The sequence below is a fragment of the Pollachius pollachius genome, assembly GCF_949987615.1.
Source record: "Pollachius pollachius genome assembly, chromosome: 3".
NCBI lineage: Eukaryota > Metazoa > Chordata > Actinopteri > Gadiformes > Gadidae > Pollachius > Pollachius pollachius.
The window spans coordinates 2,985,563-3,004,449 of record NC_136936.1 but is presented as its reverse complement, the minus strand read 5'-3'; the positions used below and the strand labels follow the sequence as shown (position 1 = coordinate 3,004,449).

The 18,887-nt window shown below is 49.1% G+C and overlaps 1 protein-coding gene across 1 annotated transcript; it reads left to right on the top strand.

Annotated features, from left to right (window-relative positions):
- Positions 1 to 310: 310 nt before the first annotated feature.
- On the top strand, positions 311 to 18,819 carry slc47a3 (solute carrier family 47 member 3; the record flags this gene model as incomplete). Its single annotated transcript, XM_079731433.1, has 17 exons — positions 311 to 451; positions 12,561 to 12,662; positions 12,760 to 12,828; positions 13,487 to 13,635; positions 13,725 to 13,767; positions 13,888 to 13,932; positions 14,207 to 14,304; positions 14,399 to 14,496; positions 14,999 to 15,112; positions 15,458 to 15,525; positions 15,899 to 16,007; positions 16,177 to 16,252; positions 16,797 to 16,866; positions 17,570 to 17,702; positions 17,909 to 18,003; positions 18,098 to 18,140; positions 18,558 to 18,819. The coding sequence occupies 17 exons, from the start codon at positions 311 to 313 to the stop codon at positions 18,797 to 18,799; spliced, it is 1,695 nt and encodes a 564-aa protein (XP_079587559.1). The 3' UTR covers positions 18,800 to 18,819.
- Positions 18,820 to 18,887: the final 68 nt, after the last annotated feature.

Here is an 18,887-nt window from a genome sequence, read left to right as displayed (position 1 = left end):
CGCAATCTTGTGGCAGAAACGTGAATGAACAGAAAATGCTTTGACGTGTTCTATCCAGTCAATATATTGCATAGGTTTCAATAACGAATGCGGCAATAATATAAAGAATAATAATTTTAAAAAAAACTCCTAGAGAATTATTTTCCGGAACGAAATATGTGCATATGTGTATTCACTGTGTTTGAGGTGTAAAACGTCACCGGTGCGACGTCCATGGATGATACAGAGGAAACCTGACTCCGGTCTGAAGTTCAGTGGTTAAAAGCGGAAGACAAGTGGCCGGCGAGAAACCACACACACGCGGTGTAAGATGGAGCATTACGACCCCAGGACCGGATCTGTGTTTTTTCCGCTGACGGGCTGCTGTCGTGATATCTCGCGGGGGGTTCGATGGATTCCTATTGGTTTTAAAACAGAACTTGTGGTACTGTTTAAACTGGCCTGGCCAATGGTAAGTGGGCAGTCATTCACAGCGGTCTGGTCACATGACCAAATACCTCGATATCTAAGTTCTTTGGGTCGGTGTTTTATCTAAGTTAAATGCAGATACAGACACTAAAAGCAACAACGTTTTCGTAAATTGAACGATGTGCTTTAGGCTACATCAGAAAAATGTATTAACAAAAATAACAATTAGACCCCAATATTTTAACGACCGTTGGCTGAGGCTCCGTCGGCCGACGTCATCACTCCAATTAAAGAACACTAACTGTCGCGTGCCATTTGGCTAGTTAGCATCATGAGCGTCGCTAGCAATTGAAGATATTCGGGGCTAAAGCCCAGAAGTTAGTGCCGTCCAAAAAAACAAAAACATAATGCTGAAAATAGCCCAGTAGAGTTTACTTCTTTGTGGTTGAATTACCAGCAGCCACTGATGCACCATTGTAGCCAGTGAAAACCGCAAAATTCTGAAGTGTCCATATATGCGCAGATTTAGAATAATTTGTTGCAAAATGTTGCAAATTCAACGTCGGTATTCTTTCTTCTCTATGCATAGCGCATCTCGTCGATATTGCTGTTTCGTGCTGCTACTAGCCTTTTAGTGAGATCAGAGAGTGTTGAGAAGGACCGTAATAAAATATCTTTTGTAAGATGGATATAAGAAGAGAGACCCGCAGTGAATTCAACCCTGTCCACTTGGCATCGGGCAGGTGCATGACAGTGGTACCGTAACACTTCAATAGCCCGGGCTTTTATTTGTTTCAATCACTGAAATTTCGAACAAAACTCTTGCTCAGCAAAGATGGGAAATACTATCAAATGCATTATTTAAACCAGTATGAATATTACCGTACATGTTTACCAGGCAATTGAATAACACACACACACACGCACACACGCACGCACGCGCGCGCGCGCGCGGAGTGGTAATCGGGAGAGTTGGGAGAATTCCCTGTGGGCCGTAAACTTCGGACCGCCGGGTCAACGTCGCAACCAATTCGATTTTGTCCAGAGGGGAGTGACTGAGCGCCCCCTCCCGATGTGGTACAGCCCAGGTCGGCCTTGAACTGCGATTGGTCAGAAAGACGTAACAGCTAATGACAACATTGAACTCTCATGCAGGCTCGAACTGAGTGACACACAAACACACACACACACACACACACACACACACACACACACACACACACACACACACAAACACTTTTAAGGAGTTTTTCACCCGCTCCGTATCCAGCTTGTTCCACGCTTTAAGCCCCCAGGCTACTAGTATGCGGCGAGCTGGGGCTCTCATGTCCCCTCTGCGGTGTATTCCTTGTCCGCATCCCCTGCCATCCAGTTGTCATACGGTTCATGCAGACTGGCTTTGAACGGCTGATTCCATGGATGTACTTTGCGTGTGCCGTGTTTTCCCGTTGATGTGGCGAAGCTGTATGGTTATGCTGTTGAGAGCTTAAATAAATGGACTATATAAGTTGACTATGAACAATTACTGAAGTTTAACATTTTGGTCAGCAAATTTGACAACTGACAGATGCAATATTGTAGCCAGTGAAAACCGCAAAATTCTGACTTGTACATTTATGGGCAGATTTAGAATCATTTTGTGGTTGCACATGTGACCAGTTGATTCTGTGTTGTGTTTTTTTAAATGAAAGACGTGACCCGCGATCTCTGTCCGGACTCGGGAACTCCGACGTCCATTTATTGGTTGCTCTCTGAAGATAAACATGAAAAATCAGCTTCCTCTTAGAAGTGACCTTGACAGAACTCCAACTCCTCTCTTCCCAAGGGAACCAGAACAAAGGGAAGAGGGCAAGGGGGCACGGGAAACTTATGGGGTTCTCAGGAATGTGGGCGGGAGCACAGAAGGAGGAGGAGCCAAATCAAAGCACAAAATCAAATAGAAAGGGGCACATAAGGGGGCATAGAAAGCTACACTTCAGGTAATAAAACAAAACTGTAAGGCAATTTTGTGTAATTATAAAGTAAGAGATATGACACCCTGTTACACACAGCTCAGGCTGCCGGACGGCGCTGCAAGGAACTTTTATAAACGCAATATTGTTATCCCGCAGTAATCAGCCCGGCAGCCCCGAAACGTTAACGGCCCACCCGGAATTCTCCCGACTCGCCCGATTACTGTGTGTGTGTGTGTGTGTGTGTGTGTGTGTGTGTGTGTGTGTGTGTGTGTGTGTGTGTGTGTGTGTGTGTGTGTGTGTGTGTGTGTGTGTGTGTGTGTGTGTGTGTGTGTGTGTGTGTGTGTGTGTGTGTGCGTGCGTGTGCGTGTGTGTGTGTAAGCATGCGAACAGGCGTTATTGGACCTAGGTTACTAATATTCATACTGGTTTAAATAATACATTTGATACTATTTCCCATCTTTGCTGAGCAAGAGTTTTGTTTGAAAGTTCAGTGATTGAAACAAATAAAAGCCCGTGCTATTGAAGTTTTACGGTACCACTGTCATGCACCCACCCGATGTCAAGTGGACCGGGTTGAATTCACTGCGGGTCTCTCTTCTTATATCCATCTTACAAAAGATATTGTATTACTGTCCTTCTCAACACTCTCTGATCTCACTAAAAGGCTAGCAGCACAAAACAGCAATATCGACGAGATGCGCTATGCATAGAGAAGAAAGCATTTGAAAAGAATTTGAATTTGCAACATTTTGCAACAAATTATTCTAAATCTGCCCATATATGGACACGTCAGAATTCTGCAGGCTTCACTGGCTAATGATGCATCTGTGGCTGCTGGTAATCGACCGCGCCGCTACCATTGGGCCCACCCATTTTAGGTCCGGGCCTATAGTGAGCAGTGATTGATTTTCATTCTAGCTGTTCATCCAATAAGCAGCCTGAGGAATGCTTCGAGTAAAAGCTTCTCAGCCAATCAGCGGCTTCAACCCCACGTGTGGACTGCCTGCCCACAGGCTGCAATACGCACGTTGATTCTATTCTGGGCAACTCATCACCTGTACAGCAAAACTCAATCCTACGGAAATTAAATTAAGGAATGACATACTGGACAAGCAGATGATGGAGCTGAACACTCGTTTCAAGCCCGACGCATATGGCTTTATGAGAGCCGCTGCTGCCTGCTTGCCACGGTCAGACACCTTTGGTGAAGAGGCTCTCATCCGGCCCGCCTGCGCGCACTTTTCCATTACAGTGGAAGACGCAGAGCACACTGTGTTTGTGCAGCAGCTTAAACGAAAGGCAAAGGCCAACAAGACCAAGAACGAGAAAAAAGAAACACTCGTAAAAGTGCTCGACGCATGCCCCCGTGATATTTTCCCCAACACGAACAGCCTGCTCACATTGCCCATGGCGACAAGTACTGTGGAGAGACTCTTTTCAGCTGTCAATTGGATACACACAGGCACCAGGGCTACAATGTTGACAGATAGACTGAACTCGTTGTCCCCGCTTTCATCTGAAAGGGAATTGACTAATTGACTGGAATATCAAGAAATTCTTGCTGTGTTCAGCACGAAACCCCGCCGTCTCCTGCTGTCAGTCCCAAGTCCCACAAGCCAGTTTAATTTGTGATTGTTTATCAGTTATCTCGGATTGTTATGCTGTTGTTTATATGGTTACATATGTTATTCATTTAATTATTCTTAAGAAATAAGCTAGAGGAGAAATAATTTTTGATCGTTTTCCTGCTGTTTGTGTTTAGCAGCTGTGTCAGATTCAATGCTGCTGTTATTTCATGTCCATACAGTTCTTCTGTCATTCTGAATTTATAAGAAACAGTTAAATAATTTTGGACAGTTCCCTGCGCGCCGTGCTGGGTAAATGAATGGAGAGAGAAACAGACCCTCCAAAGATAAAATTCAGTTTCAGTCTTTTTGTGTATTGAACGTTCAAAAGAGATAAATTAAGTTAGGCTTAATGCCAAGGTGTTTCTTTGTCCGCTTCAGCTCTGAGCTGAGGACAGCGACACGAGCCACACATGTAGGCTACTGAGTCGCTGTCCTCAGTGCCGCAGAAAGGCGGAAGATGAAACAGAGATGAGGGGGAACCCGGTTTTTTTTTTTGCCTTATTTTAACTGGCCCATCCAGTTTTCTGGAGGCCCACCCACAATCAAAATCCTGGCGCCACTGGTGAATGCAACCACAAAAAAGTATACTATATAAATAAGAACAACTTTCCATTTGTTCACTTGCTTTAATGAACGACAGCAGTGAAATGACAATAACCAAACATGTCATGAGCAGCTGAAAGTGCCGGTAGGTTTACATCTAAACAGAGTCATTAACTTCCTGTTCCGCTATGTGCAACAACATAGAGGACCGTAGTGCAATATTCCCTATTTCCCCCTGAGCCTTTAACACTCCAACACAAAGGCTGATAGAAATAAAAGAAAAACAGCATCGAACGAACGGTCGTATGCACTTTGTGCCATAAAAACGAGTGGAAAGTCCAACATGAACACAACGCAGACAGAACCCATTAAAGACTACCCCACAGCAAAGTCCTTATGCCAGGCAGGCACACTGGTCTTCCTGGTGGACCGGCGCAGGCCTGCCGCCGGCGACACGTCGGGTGGCGGTGGGAGAGGGGTCACAGGGGCCACAGAGGCCGGCGGCGGCGTACGGAGCACGCCCTGGGCCGGCACCACCTGCACGATAGAGGAGGGCTGCGTCCCGCGCCGGGGAGAGCCTGCAGGTGGCAGCGCCGGTGGCGGAGTGGGCCCTGACTCCGTCATGGGCCTTACTTGGCCGCTCGCAAGACCAGGCAGCTGCGGCATTGCATGAAGTGCTGGCACAGCGACACGAGACACCAGATCATCAAAGATCGAACGAGGCGGGGGCCGGTCGCTGTGGACTGGGTAGAACTTGCGCAGGAATCTTCGGTTCAGAGCTGAGACCCTGCCCGACCCGTCAATGTTGACCATGTACTGATCATGCTGGCGCACCTCAACGACACTGCCCGTCCTGTCCCACTTTTTAGGGTGAGGCCCCGTCTGGTTCTGTACGCGGACAAAGTCCCCCACCTCGAGAGGTGGGAGGCGTTTGGTGTGCTCCGCCCAAGTGCCAGCTGTGCGGAAGTGGCGTTTGCGGAGGGCCTCCTCCCTCGCCGTCAGCGTCTCACGCCACGTTACGTGCGGCCTGTACCTCCCGGGGGGAACCGGGATGAAGTCGCGGATGGGCCGGCCGAAGACACACATCGCCGGGGATAGCTTCGTGTCAGGGTCCGGCGTATTACGGTATTGGAGTATCGCCCTCTGCACAGCGTCGGTGTCAAGTTCGCCCTTCAGGCCTGTATTGTCAGTGATGAGCCACTTCATCGTCTTCACCCCGATCTCTGCGCGGCAGTTGCTGTGGGGGAAGGCCACCGATGAGAGGCGGTGGTGCACGCCCCATCTGCGAAGGAAAGACCTGGTCTCGGCGGAGGTGAACTATGGTCCCCCGTCCGATGCAAGCTCTTCCGGAGTCCTGTACGTGGCAAAGGCACGGCGTAGTTGGCATATGAGGTCCGCGGCGCCACCCGTCGACCTCGAGATGATCGGCCAATTCGAGTAGCGGTCAACTATCACAAGATAGTGTACACCCCTGTGCATGAAAAAGTCCGAACACACAGCCTGGAAGGGGTAAATGGCCATGACAGGCGGGGTCGGCGGCGCCGCGGGCTGAGAGGGCGCCATCCGGTGGCAGTGTTCACAGCCATTCCGAGTGGCGCAGATGTCAGCCGACATGCCTGGCCAGAACACGGACGATTCCGCGCGGGCGGTCATCATGGAGACGCCTTGGTGGGCAGCGTGCACGGCGCTCAGCACTTCGCCACGGAGTGAGGGTGGTATGACTACCCTTTCCTTGTACAGGACCACCCCGTCAGCTGATGTGATGTCCTTGCGGTACTGATGGAAGCCACGAATCGCCACCGGCATCCCAGCCCTTGACTCGGGGAAGCCGTCTGCTGCCATCTCCTCCAACGCGCGCATATCGTCGCTGCTGCTCATGGCCTCCCTGACGCAGTCCCATGTCACGGACTGCAGCGATTCAAGCCCCGCAGTGCACCAGGCCAGGTCACCTTCCTCAACATCATCGGCCCTCGGCCCTACCCACCGTATCAGAGACAGCACATCAGTGTGTGCGCTGGGTGAGAGGTGGGCCACCATGGCGGCATTGTCGTCCGGAAGATCCATGGGCGACGGGCACGGTGTGCCGACCGGCCTGCGCGACATGGCATCTGCAGCCCTGTTCTTCATTCCGGGGACATGGATGATGCGGAAACGATTGCGCAGGGTCTTCTCCTTGAGGTTCCGGAGACGGGGGTTGGGCACGTCGTCGAGTGCCCTGTCGCCAAGGAGTTTGAGCAGTGGCTTGTGGTCGACCGCAACAATCAGGTCCCTGCAGCCCAACACGAGGTAGCGCGCTTTGTCCAAGGCGTCAGCGACTGCGAGCGCCTCGCCCTCTACAGGCGCGTATCTGGACTTGGCCGCATGTGTGAATCTGCTGCCAACCAGGGTCACCTTCCATCCATCAGCGCAGCAGAAGGGCCTGACCGGCGCGCACTGACAGTGCTTCTGGAACAGCCAGAAGCCAACGCCCTCTTTTGACCAGTCCGTGGCGAGGCATGTCGGCTTGGACTTGTCAAAGATGCGGACGCCGCGCTTGATCTCCTGGACGATCTCCTCCTTTGATTCGCGGAAAACGTTCTCCAATTCCGGAGACCACTCGAAGCATACCCCATGCAGTAGGAGTTTCCGGAACGGTTGCATGCGCTCGGCCATACTGAAGGCGTAGGCCACTTGGTTGACCAGTCTGAACCAGGACCTGATGTCAGTGACATTGCGGGGTCGTGGGAAGTCTCGGATAGCCTCCAGGTAACGGCTGCATGGCCGTACGTCGGTCATGGTGATTGTGAAGCCCGCAAAGTCCACCAAGGGTGCGGCGAAGACAAATTTATCCGGGTTGAGGATGATGCCGTTCCTGCCACAAACGTCCAGCCATTGTGCCGCCTGGAAGTAGCTCTCTTCAACTGTATCAGCCCACAGGAGCGTGTCGTCCACACACTTGGTCTTGTTGCCGATGTCCGCAACCACCTCATCATAGCGCCGTGAGTAACCGTCACCTGACGCCACATACCCTTGTGGCGCTGAAAGGTACCGGTAGCGCCCCCATGGTGTGATGAACGTTGTCTTGTGGCGGTTATCTTCATGCAGCGGGACGCTGTGGTAGCCATTCCAGGCGTCGAATACAGTCTTGCGTTTCCCACTGGGCACCTGTCTCGCTTGGTGGAAGGGAGATTGCGTGTGGTGGGTCTCACGGAGCGCATGCTTGTTTAGTGCTTGGAAATCGACCGTGCGTTGTGGCTTGCCGTTCTTCTTCGCGCAGATCACCATGCGGTGACACCACGTCACTGGTGTGCCAATGGGCACTTTTTCCAGCACTCCGAGACGAACGTCCTGGTCAAGGCCCGCTTTCACCTCACCTTGCCAGTGTATGGCGACTGGGATGGGGGTGTGGCAGGCGACCGGCGTTGCATTCTCATCGAGCATGAGACGAAGCGGTGGACCAGACATCCTCGGCAAAGGCTGGTGGGGACATGTATTGAATGTGCTCTGAGCGTATAGTCCAAGTAAGTGTCTCCGTAGAGCTTCCCTGTTAGCCTCCGTGGCCGGCATGGGGAGCGTGGTTGGCCTGGTTGGAGGTTCCGCACGCCGCAGGCAGTCACATGGGTCTGCGGTCGCGAGGTTGACCTCCCCGAGTGTTGGGAACCTGTCTGAGATCATGACCAGGTCCACATAGGCTGCACGAGATAGGAATATACGGTCTGAGGTGTCAGTCACATACGCGATCTGGCGTGTCTCCATTCTTCGGGCGTCGCTGCTGTTACCAGCGAACCTGACGACAGCGGCCCCGAGAATCCGTATGCCCTCATTATTCGCGGCCTTCATGGTCATGGATACGGGAATGAGGTCATGTGTGCTCAGGCCCATCTGTTGGGCGACCTTGACGCCGATCAGGCAGCTCTGGCACCCCGTGTCAGCCATAGCAGGCAGAGTCACAGTGCGGGTGCGCTTCCGGAGGTCGAGGCCCAGTGCTTTGTAATCCTCGTTTTTAATCGTGAGTGTGAGGTGGATATATGGCTGTGAGTTGGACGGGCGCTTCATCCATTTGTCGCACATATCATCATACAGGTGGTGAGCGAGGGGGAGTGTGCGTACCATGTCGGCGGTGCTGGTGAGTGTGCACAGTTCACTGAAGGCGGTCATCTGCTGTTCGTCACACATCCCATCAGCCTCCTCGGGCCTAGATAATCGGCCACCCAGGCAGACCTTGTCGATGTGGTTCTGACGGTTGAATTTCCGGCACGTCTTGCCGTACGCGGGGCACTCGGCACGCCTGGCGCGCCACTGAGTTGTTTTGCCGTGGCCTGCCTCGCCACAGTAGATGCACGTCCCCTCGGCCTTGACCTTGGGTGTCTCCGCTCTGACGCCGGCCCTGGCGCGGACGTCCTGCTGCTTCCCCCGTCGATAAGAGCTGCTGATAGTGTCCGTGCTCTGAGGGTCAAGCAGGCGTGACGCTGAGCGCTTTCCTGACTCTTTGGCTTCGATGTACTCTATCATGTCCTTTAGTGGCATATCCTGATTCCTTTCGCCAAGCAGATCGAGCTGTATTTCTTGGTCTGTTATGCCGCGGGCGTCAACATCACGCAATATTTCCTCTGTGAAGTCGTTGACTTGGTCACACCCCTCCTTAGTGCATGTCATTTCGTATTTACACGTGTCTGCCTGCCCCTTTAAGCGAGCATGAAATGATCGGATGGGCTCTTCGTGTCCCTGTCGCATGTTAGATAGGGCCACTCGAGCTACCATTGTGTTTTCTGCACGGACAGCGAGTGCCCTCATGGCAGAGAGAACGTCCTTTTCATCACTGTCCACTAGGCTTTTGCCTGCAGCACGGGTGAGGTCTTTTCTCAGATCCTCCTCACAGCACTCTAGCAGTTGTGTGACACCATCTGATCCAATTAGTTTAGTGCCCCTCTTGTACTCACTCCAGCGGGTTAGGAAGTATGACCAGGTCTCGGCTGTTCGAGCCAATGCTATGGACGGGCGCCTGAGTTTCTCCATTTTGGCATTTGGGCGTGGTTCCCTAGGGGCTGCAGCGTGTGTGGTCGCGTGTATGTTCAGCATGGCCACCACCACTGCTGCTTCAGCATGTGTAGCCACATAGTCACACTCCTCGATAGGGCAAGGCACATTCATCCTTGGTCTCACAGTTTTGTATATTTGTTTCTTTGTTGTCAAAGATGCGCTCGTATATCCGGGTTCCCGGGCGACGTCACTTGTAAATACACTCGTGCCTTTCGTTTAGACGGTGACAGCGTTTTTGGGGCTTAAAAACGCAAAACTCTGAAACCACCCTCCAGAGTCGAAAACTTGAAACTTGCATGAACATATGCTATATCAGTCCTAATCCTGAACGCACTGCGCATACATTTTCTCACGGCATTTCCTTCCCTGAAATAATTCCATATTACAAAAATCCAAAATAGCTTGTGTGACAACTACATTTATCTTAATGTGCTGATTTCTGAAACATACTTTGCGCAGCAAAGAGAGACGACTTTATCTGATTCCGCATTTCATTGATTGGCTCTCTAGTCTAGAATATTTTTAGACATTAAAAATGCAATGTTCCATTCATTCATTATCATTCAAACGCAGAGGCTAGGCATTGACACACGGCTACTGCTGACCCGAATAGGAGAGCTTGGTCTAGATCCTGTCCATATTGTTGGGCAGGATGAAGTAGGCTATAGGTCTTTTTACACTGCCGAGCCGGTTCGGTCGCAGCTTGGCACGCCCGGCGATTTCCCCTTCTTATCTCAAGTTTCCTGTGTAAAACCTAGGGGGTCAAATCCCGTTTGTCACGGCGCGGGCTTTCTTGGTTCACTGGGGAAGGCGGGGCTGCTCACGGAGTCTAGACCTCTTTAGAATAATTTGAATTATTGCATGTTTTAATTTGACTTCACGCAATAATGACTTCACGTCTGAGTGTAGACTACAAACGTGATTAACTATGGTCAGGGATGTTCGATACTGTCTAGACACGGTCCAATAAATAGTGAACTTCATCACAGCCTCACCGAAGAGCCTACAGTGCTTAATGCAAACAATCGCAACAAAAAACCCCTGCAGAAATTCTCAGACACCCGCTGGTCTCAGCATGATGCATGTCTACAGTAGCCTATGTCTTCTGTCATTGATCAATATGAGGACATTTTAACCACGATGGTTGAATTAAAATCAGAGGGAGACAGCAAGTGCAGCACGAAAGCGACCTCCCACACAAGAGCAATGGAATCATTTGATTTTATTATATGCCTTGTGACGTGGCGTTTGATCGGTACATTTCGGCTGCGCATGTATTTTTGGATTTTTAAATTGCTGCAATAAATTATGTTGTTGTTGACTTCTAACATGTCTCTATCTTTGCTGTTTAAATCTAACAGTAGTCTATGAGTAATATATCGACGGTAACCACTGTTTTTGGTTGCGAAATTGCTCAAGCTGGGCAACGCATCCAATACACGGAATGTCCGCTGGTGACGCCACTAAGGGTATAGTAGGCTAACGATGCTCTTAGCATCCTACGAGTACCCCTGGAGTCCTCGTTAGCTACGAGCGTTTTCACGACGTTCGTTACCAACAATGCTTTCTGGAAACGGTGTGAAAACTGTACGATGCTCGTAGGACGCACTTCACGGTCCACTTAGGCTAACGATGCTTTCGGGAAACGGGACCCAGATCTGCTTACGTTGCGTACGCGTTTACGTCACATACAGTGCCAGTACAGGGAAATAAACAAACATGTTGGATTATTTCCATGCGTCGGACCGTCAAGCTGCTCTGGCAGCTCTAATAAACTTACAGGAGTCTTTCCACGAAATGTACAGGATATGTACAGATATTATTACTGAACAGAGAAGGATCTGTAATTATGTTTTGGTTTTCGCGGCGCAGATAAGAGAAGAAGGAAGATTCTACGCATGCGCTCAGACATGGCGGTGTTGTGTGATAGTGTATCACAGCACCACCTAGCCGATTGCATACCCAATCAAATTCCACACACTTCTGCGTCACTTTATGCACGCATATTTCCTCCCGAAAACGCTCGTCTAAACGCAGAATAAAAAGTGAAGACGCGACGCCACTTTTGCGTCTTCTGTTCAGACCCTCATCATGTAAACGTAGCCTTGGTTTATCTGATCTGTTACCTAAATCACAGTGACAGGGATTAAAAACGTTCAATCACACTTATGGCGTGTTCAGATCGCTGGGAATTATGGGAAAAACATTTTTGCGAAGTCGGAAATGATGCTCTGATGATTCTACTTCTGCCTGGCAACTGGGGCCAGATTTTGATAACAGAGCTGCCCGGTTGGTATTGTTAACTAGTGACGCGCATGAACATGGCAGAACATGAAATCTCTACTCAATATAAAATGATCAACCATCATATTGCATACTTTACTATTGATTGACGTTGTAACCGTCTGTTAGCATCAACTTTGCTCAGTTTTAAACGTTGTGAACTGATAAACCAGCTCTAGATAAGGGCAAGTGTTGCCTTCCATACAGTGGCAATACTGTATGTGCGTCTCATAAATAAAAGCAAAAGTATAGTAGGTGATAGGCTACAAGGAAAATAAAGGCGTGCAAACTTGAAACTGATCCCACTAAGTTCTGTTTAGTTCTGACTGTTTTTTATCGGATAAAAAATCCCTGCTGTGAAGAACTTTTAGCTTCCGAACGCAGTGCACATGAACGGTCGCTGTCGGGAACACGCGTAAGCATAAGCGTCATTACTGACGAGCCGTCTCGTTATTACCAGGACCATGAACACACCTCTAAAGTCGTCTTATGATCCTTTTGTCAATAAATATCAATAAAAATTAAACGCTCATGATTTAGATCAAATTATATTGGTTTGATTCAACCAAATCTAGGTGATTTGTTAGCATTTTAGTACAATTACGGTAGGCTGAACGTAATTGAACAGCCCAATTTGGAAAGATGTGCTTTGGTAAATGTTTTTTTCGTTGGGACTGGATGTTGTTGATGAAGTGCTGCTCTACTCTTTCACGTTCTTTCTCAGTGTATATCTCAGATGCTCACCTTCCTCGTGAGTTTTGTCAGTACAGTCTTCTGTGGGCACCTGGGGAAGACCGAGCTCGCTGGAGTGGTCCTTGCCATCGCTGTAAGTAGGCTACTAAACCACATATTCATTTGTGTATAGCAGACGAGGAAGTCCCTCCCTTTGACGTTGGATGCTGCTGCTGTGTTGTGTTCTGCAGGCGATCAACGTCACGGGTATATCGATTGGGGCTGGCTTGTCGTCTGCATGTGATACCCTCATATCTCAGGTGAGTCCTGGTCTGTTGTGGGGTGGAAAGGTGTGGTCGGTTTCCTCAGTAAATTGGCACCACACGAACCATGTCTTAGTCACACCCTTTACACAACATTACACCACATTACACCAAATAATATGTTTTACTACACCAAACATCAGTTATTTAATCAATTGGATGAATCTGTCTGCTAAAAATACTAACATCCAAAGTTAAGTTTGGCTAAAGTGTCTGCTATAAATGCTAACATGTTACCTAACGTTTGGCTATCATGCAGGGGCAGTGGGCAAGAATTAAAAAGCCGAGACACAAAGAATATAAAAATAAATCCATGTCACCCTCCACTATTGTTTCCGCTTTTTGACACCCTGCTAAACAGTATCGGACTTAGCAGCCCAGGTTCTCTAAATGGTAAATGGACTGTATTTATTGGCGCTTTTCTAACCAGTGGTCACAAAAGCGCTTTACAATACTGCCTTCCATTCACCCATTCAAGCACACATTCACACGACGACAGTGGTGTCGACCACGCTAGGCGACAGCCAGCTCGTCGGGAGCGGTCAGGGGTGAGGCGTCTCGGTCAGGCACACCTCGACACTCCGCTAGGAGGTGCCGGGGATCACACCGGCAACCTCTTGGCCGCCCCCTAAATCCTCTCTCGTTGTCATGCCAGACGTTTGGGAGCGGGAACGTGCTGCAGGTGGGGCTGGTGGTGCAGCGAGCCATCCTCATCCTGCTTCTGGCCTGTCTCCCCTGCTGGGCGGTGCTGGTCAACACGGAGCTGATCCTGCTGGCGGTCCGTCAGAGCCCCGAGGTGGCCCGGTACGTGCCTCCGTCCGCACCGACTGCACAGCGGAACCCACGGGCGTCGGAAACGAAGGCCGGGTGTATAACGTGTGTTTTATCTTCAGGTTGTCTCAGACCTACGTGAAGATCTTTATGCCGGCCCTGCCTGTGGGTATACCAACAAGAGAGTGAATGTGCAATTCCTTGTGTCCGAAAGTGAAAAATCTTATATATGTGTATATATATATATATATATGTTTTTATTTTTCCATGTTCTTTCTTTTACAGGCTTCCTTTATGTATTCATTGGAAATAAGGTATCTGCAGAACCAGGTGTGTAACCAACACAAATGTGAATACACTTTCAAATAGACTTCAGAATATAAGGGAGCAGATAAACACGGCGCACACGGTGACTACTCTTTCACAGAGGAACAAAAACGGAGTACTTAAATAACAGTCCAGAGGTGAGCCGAATGAGCCAATTAGAACCCTGGATCGCACCAATACATAAATGCCAATGTGGTCCTTCTCTAATTTAGGATCTTAAATCGTCCTTGTTATTATGTGATGATCGGCCCAATCTCAGTTTCCATTCTCCCTTCAGGCCATCATATGGCCACAGGTGATCACCGGAGTTGTGGTTAATATCATCAATGTCCTCATCAACTACATCCTTCTCTACGTCCTCGATATGGGAGTGGCGTGAGTAACCTAAGAGGCCTAACCTAATTGATTACTGTGATTATTTATAACTATTGATAACAATAACAGCAGATCACTTAATCACCCTTTACAGAGGTTCAGCTATAGCCAATGCAGTCTCCCAGTTTGCCATGGCTGGGATTCTATTTCTTTACATATGGAGGAGAGGTCTCTACAAGGCCACCTGGTCAGGTGAGTGTGCTTACAGGCTCAGAACGTCTCTATCCTCTCTCATCAATGGTATAGGGGTGACGCCCCACTCCTATACCATACCATACTGATTATTTTTATTTAGAAGGACAAAACCAAGATACTGTGTTCAGCCACGCCACGAGAAACTATGTAAGAACAGACGAGAATAGAACAAGAACTTGTGTTCATGAATTTGTAACGGAGCATGTTCCTTCAGGTTATAATAACACGTTATTAATCGCGCGGCATGTGGCTCAGGTGGGTAGAGAGGGTTGGCTGGTAACCAGAAGGTTGCTAGTTCGATCCCCGGCTCCTCCTAGCTGAGTGTTGAGGTGTCCCTGAGCAAGAAACCTCAATGGCTGTCGCCTTGCGTGGCTGACACCACCGCCAGTGTTTGAATGTGTGCATGAATGGCTGAATGTTAGGCGAGGTTCTTGAGTGACTGCTGCAAGGCTAAGACAAGGTGATTCTGAGGTGATTCTGATGTGCTGCCCTTCCCCAGGCTGGTCCAGGGAGTGTCTGAACGAGTGGGGCGCCTTCATGGCCCTGGCCGTCCCCAGCATGCTCATGTTGTGCGTGGAGTGGTGGACCTACGAGATGGGAAGCTTCCTGGCAGGTACAAGCCCCGGGTGCTAGAGGACAAGAAAGTCCAGGAACCCCCGGTAGAGACAGGCACAGTAGATGCCTGCGTGCGATTACTCATTATGGGATGGACCTACCACATTTCTGTCTCCAAGCAATAGAAAAGTTAAATATAATATATATCTCTTGAAATACGACACGTCTTGCTGCTGTTTTGGATGGTCTTCGTTGCAGAAGCACAAAGTTTAGTAATTCGCCGTGGTGGGGCTCTCTTAGAAAGCAAAACTCTTCGTGACGATACTGTCACACCATTCCAGTGAACAATATGTGTTACTGTTATTTGTTGAATCCGACGTGTGATGTACGTTTCGTTTCACAGGTTTAATCAGCGAGGTGGAGCTGGGAGCTCAGTCAGTCGTGTTTGAACTGGCAAATCTGGTTATCATGGTAAACAACACCGTCTTACCTCTGGAACATGTCACGCTAGAGCTGGGCGATTAATCGATTTTTTAATCGTAATTCGAATTTATGGTCAAAGATTTTGTCAATTGTTGTTAGTCTTCAAATAAAATCCAAACTTAAAAATATATATATAATTGTCATATATAGAAAGAAAATCAATTAAAATCGATAATCGGGTTTGGTTTGAAAAAATCAGAGATTTTATTTTTAGGCCAAATTGCGCAGCCCTCACGCACAAGTTCCTCGTGTGTGAACCGCACGTCCTTCGTGACGCCTCACCTGAGACGGAGCACACAGGAGCAGAGTGCGTTCACAATGTGGGTCAGTGGAGGCTGACGCTGTTTACCGTGCCTCTCAGTTCCCCCTAGGCTTTGGCGTCGCGGGCAGTGTGAGGGTAGGGAACGCCCTGGGTGCCGGGGATACAGAGCAGGCCAAGCTGTCCGCTAAGCTGACCATCCTCTGCTCAGGTCAGTTCCAGCGGCCATTGACACTCAGCAATCGCTCCCGTTAGCGATGCACTCCTGCTTGTGTCTGTTGTGTTGTCAATGAGTACGATTGAGACCTTGCCTGTGTTATGCATGAATCCACTGTATTTATCACACGGTAATGTGTTATTAACTCCACCTGAATTTGCAGTATTCATTTCGTCGTGCTTGTCGGTCGTGATAGCGATCCTGAAGGACCGCATATCATATATGTTTACGTACGACGAGTAAGTAACTGATCCTGTGCATACTTCCTGAGCATCAAAGTTACACTTTTACACTACTGTTTTAACCTCTACAATGTCACTGTTTTGGAGCTGGTTACTGATTAAGATGACAGACTTTATCACAATTAAAAGCCCCTTGTACATCACTTTTAATGCTGATATTATGGATGCATATTTAATTCCAATAAGGAATTGTTTTCCAGGTCTCGTGACATATACAGTAGCCAGAACAAACTATGGTTGAAGGAACTGGGAAGCTGCAAATGTGAATTTACATTTAGGTTATTTTGCAGACGCAAAAGATACACTTCTGACAAAGTACATTTGTCAGAAGAGAGAGAAACAATAAATCTCTGTCGGTACAGTAAGGACGTTCATAGATACAAGTGCCAAGCACTAACAATCACTAGGTTATCCCATTCCCTGTATAAGACAGATAGCTAGGATAAGATGCTACACAATGCTATGTACTATTTTTAAGTGCCAGGAGGCACAACATACAAATGTTCCACAACAGACCTGACTCTTGTGTCTCCCCTCACAGGGAGATCCGACTGAGGGCTGCCGAAGTGGTGGCCCTGTACTCACCGTTCCTCATCCTGGATGCGTTGGCGGTAAGCTGGTGTGGCCCTGCATGCACAGTGTTGTATTGTATCCTGAGAGTGTTCTGCCGAAATTTAACCAGAAGTCCCTGATTCACGGACTACCTAGAGCAGTGGTTCTCAAACTTTTTCTACTCATGTACCCCCTCTAAAAAAAATATTTTTCAGCTGAGTGCCCCCTTCACTGGCACAAAACGGAAGCTTTCAGAATTTAAACTTGCTCAGGGGAAGAAAAAAAAAGATAGTTATATATTTATATATTTTTATATTTCTTATTGTTAGGTTAACCCATTCCCCGTATAAAACAAAGATAGCTAGGATAAGATGCTACACAATGCTAAGCACTATTTTTAAGTGCCAGGACGTACAACATACAATAGGGGCATACATTAAGTCTCAGGACATACAACATACAATAGGTGTGTAGATGAAGTGGCAGGATGTAAAACATAAAATAAGTGCGTACATTAAGTGCCTGGACGTACAACATACAATAAGTGTAAGTGCCAGGACGTACAACATACAATAAGTGTGTACATTATGGGCCAGGAAATACAACATACAATAGGGGTGTACATTAAGGGCTGGGTCGTACAGCATTGGTGAGATGTTAAGCTTACCTAGGAGGAGGTAAGAAGCCGTTGTGTTTGTGTTTGTTTGGACCAGCTGACCTGGGAGGAGGTATTTAGGAGGTGTTTGTGTTTGTTTGGACCAGCTGGCCGCAGGCAGCATCGCCAGAGGAGCAGGGCGGCAGCGGGTTGGCGCGCTCTGTGGCGTCCTGGGGTACTACGGAGTGGGCTTCCCCATCGGCATCTCTCTGATGTTCCCCGCCAAACTCGGCATCAAGGGTGAGGAGGGGGCCTCTGTGATTGATGTTTGAAACGCGCGTGTCTCGTGTTAACTGATCCCCACCCCAGCGCCGTTTGAAAGATCAATGGTCTCGCCAAAAGAGAACTCTTTTGGCGAGACATCAAACGCCCGGGCGGCCGGGCTCCGCTCGCCCGCTCTCTCTCTCTCCTCACCTGACCGTGTGAATGTAACGTGGGTTCCCCAGGTCTGTGGCTGGGCCTGCTGGTTTGTGTGGCTCTGCAGTCCATCTTCCTCCTCGGTTACCTGGTCAGGATGGACTGGCAGAAGGTCACCGTGGAGGTGAGGATCAAACCCTAATTCCCCATTGTGCATATTCTACAAAATGTCCATTCATTCTAAATATCCCCGGTTCCCCTCCGCTTTCTGCTTCCAGGCTCAGGTCAGAGCTGGGGTTCCAGGGAACATTCTGGAAACACGTGAGTACACTTTTTCATCCTTCTCTGGCCTGTAGGCTCTACGCACAAGTCCTCAAAAGGACGAGGGCTCCTTCATTATCCTACCAGTGAGTAGACATATATTTCAACACCCTTTCTATTTTTTTTAAAGATATTGATTTGACTTCAGCATTTTTGACGATAAATACAAGATGAACCTTAAAATATGACTTAGTCTTAGACAACTATGCTATGAGGCTAACGATATGCACGTTTAAAATGTGTCATTCCCCGGATATTCACCCCGTCACAGATATCTGTGACACCCCAGTGCATTGGCGGGTCACAGATGTGACGGGGTGAAAACCAAAAGGAACCACTGTCGTGGCAGAGTCACACACATCGGGGATCATCGAACCCAGGACCACTAAACCCTCCTCCTCCCTTTATAAACTGCAGTCCCTTCAGCCCCGGGGGGGGTGGAAGACTCTCCAGGGGGGGAGGAAGACTCTGCAATGGTCCAGGGGAGGGCCACAGAGGAGGAGGAGGAGGCCGACGGCGCGTCCGCCCCTCCGCCCGGCGCCGCCCGTCACTCCCTCCCCTGCCTGCTGCTGCGCCGCGGTGCGGCACTGGGCGCCATGCTCGCCATCCTGCTCACGGGGATCCTCACTGACCGGCTGATCCCACGCACGGTCACATGACCCTCCCCGCCCTCCCGACCTCTCAACCCCCTGCTGACCCCTGGTGTGGTCACATGACCCAACAACCTGTTGACCCCACGCGTGGTCA